Raw genomic sequence first — 2,500 nt, forward strand, 5'->3', positions numbered from 1 at the left:
AGAGAGAGAGAGAGAGAGAGAGAGAGAGAGAGAGAGAGAGAGAGAGAGAGAGAGAGAGAGAGAGAGAGCGAGAGGTGGGTGAAAAAGAGAGATGAGTGAAAGAGAGAGAGAGATGGGTGAAAGAGGTGGGTGAAACACAGAGAGAAGTAGGTGAAAGAGAAAGAAAGAGAGAGAGAGATGGGTGAAAAAGAGAGAAGAGAAGAGAGAGAGAGAGAGAGAGAGAGAGAGAGAGAGAGAGAGAGAGAGAGAGAGAGAGAGAGAGGTGGGTGAAAGAGATAGAGAAGTGGGTGAAAGAGAAAGAAAGAGAGAGAGAGATGGGTGAAAAAGAGAGAAGAGAGAGAGATGGGTGAAAGAGAGAGAGAGAGAGGTGAAACAGAGAGAGAAGTGGGTGAAAAAGAGAAAGAGAGAGATAGAGAGAAATAGGTGAAAAACAAAGAGAGAGAGATGGATGAAAGAAATATATAGAGAGAGAGGGAGAGACGTGAAAAAGAGAGAAGAGAGAGAGAGATGGATGAAAAAGGAGGAAGAGAGAGATAGTTAAGTGGACAAGAGAGAAGAGAGAGAGGGAGTGAATATTAAATAATGAGAGAATATGATGAAAAGATTATATCAATAGCAAGAGATAAGAATTATGAAAAAGAAGATAGATGAGATGAGAATAATGAAAAAAGAGGAAGTATTGAGGTGATAGTTAACATGGACAACGATATTAAGATTTTGAGGTAATGATAAGGATACTCTTCATTAAGAATATTATGTATATATATATGATATATAATAAATATGATGAGAATGATAATATCAACAGCAATAATAACAATTATGAAAATGATAATACTATGATGATGATGAATAATGACAACATCGACAGTATTGCCGGTGATGATGAACATATGGACAACGATAATATTAATTATGAAGGCTTTAAATGATAATGGTGTGTGTGTGTGTACACACACACACACACAACAACATACTATTCAAACATTACACACACAACATATATAATATATATATATTATATATATATATATATATATATATATATATATATAATATACATATATATAAATATATATATATATATATATATATATATATATATATATATATATTATATATATATATATATATATATATATATATATATATATATATATATATATTATATATATATATTATATGTGTGTGTGTGTGTGTGTATACACACACCACACACACATTTATATATATATCTATCTATCTATCTATCTATCTATCTATCTATCTATCTATCTATCTATCTATCTATCTATATATATATATATATATATGTATTCATTATATATATTATATATATATGTATTATATATATACATATATACATATATATATATATATATATATATATATATATATATACATATATGTATATATATATATTCATATATATATATATATATGTATATATATACATATGTATATATATACATATATATATATATATATATATATATATATATATATATATATATATATACATGCAAACACACACACACACACTCAGATATAAACCCAACATATATAAAGCGAACCCATACACCAAGTCCTTATCGCAAGGGTCCCTCTCCTTCTCCCGCGTTTGACGAATTGCGCGGGAAAGTCCCTGGGAGTCGCCGACATGGTACAACAGTCTATATTGTAAGTGAATATTACCTTAAGGTGGCATGAAGGTGTGTTTCAAGGTTCGCTGGGGGCTGTAAGAGGTCTTAGAGGCCGCGTGAATCTAGTCGGGGTGATTGGAGGAGAGAGAAGGAGGGAGATCGATAGAGTTAGTGGTTTCGTCCATCGGTGTTGTTATTGTTGTTTGTTTGTTGTTTCGACTTTGGTTCGGCTTCTAGTGGCCAAATACGGAGGAGTTTCGGGAATAGTTGGTGATTGGAGGTAGGGATAAGATTTGTGGCGAAAAAGGGTAGTACAGGAAGATATAATTACCAAGAGGAAAATCAGCATTTGAGAAAATAACGGATATTATATAAATGCGACTGTAAACATAGCGAAGAGGCTGCTCACTCAAGAGATGGTTTTTAGTCTCTTAAGTGGCTGATATGACTCGTTTTAGTGTGTATCTGGTGTACATTATCGCTCTACATCAATGTGGGCCTTCAGAAATGCGCAGAATAGGATTGCTAGAACATATTGAACAAATATTGAAAAACCAGAGGAGTGCAGATTTAAAGCCACAGTCTCTCTTCAGAGTTTAGGAATTGATGCAAATCGGCAAAGGCCAGCAATGTGGTGGTGGCCGCCGCACTCTGTGGTCTGGGAAAGGGGGTAAACCTCACCCGTATGTGACCTGGAAAGATGGGGCTTGTTGACCTCCCTGTTGATTTGTGGTCAAAGGAATAATTTCCTCGTAGCCAGATATGTGAAGGGAGATTGTTTGTCTTAACCTAAGTTGCCAGGTAGTGATGGAAGGCCTCTCTGCCTAGCAGCCATGATTAGGACTGCATTAACCCTT

At 34.4% G+C, this 2,500-nt stretch overlaps 1 protein-coding gene across 2 annotated transcripts in view; it reads left to right on the forward strand.

The window, feature by feature from the left end:
• Positions 1-1,591: 1,591 nt before the first annotated feature.
• Positions 1,592-2,500, forward strand: part of DNAlig1 (DNA ligase 1) — a 17,242-nt gene continuing 16,333 nt past the window's right edge. Inside the window, exon 1 of one of the 2 annotated variants that reach the window (XM_086550697.1) lies at positions 1,592-1,680. In XM_086550697.1, the coding sequence (XP_086406823.1) occupies positions 1,661-1,680 (20 nt within the window). In that variant the 5' untranslated portion in view covers positions 1,592-1,660. The remainder of the gene's footprint in view (positions 1,681-2,500) is intronic. The other variant, XM_086550696.1, reaches the window with a different exon arrangement.

The sequence above is a fragment of the Penaeus japonicus genome, unplaced genomic scaffold, assembly GCF_977035675.1.
Source record: "Penaeus japonicus unplaced genomic scaffold, GWHDUDI00000001_assembly GWHDUDI00000024, whole genome shotgun sequence".
Lineage (NCBI taxonomy): Eukaryota > Metazoa > Arthropoda > Malacostraca > Decapoda > Penaeidae > Penaeus > Penaeus japonicus.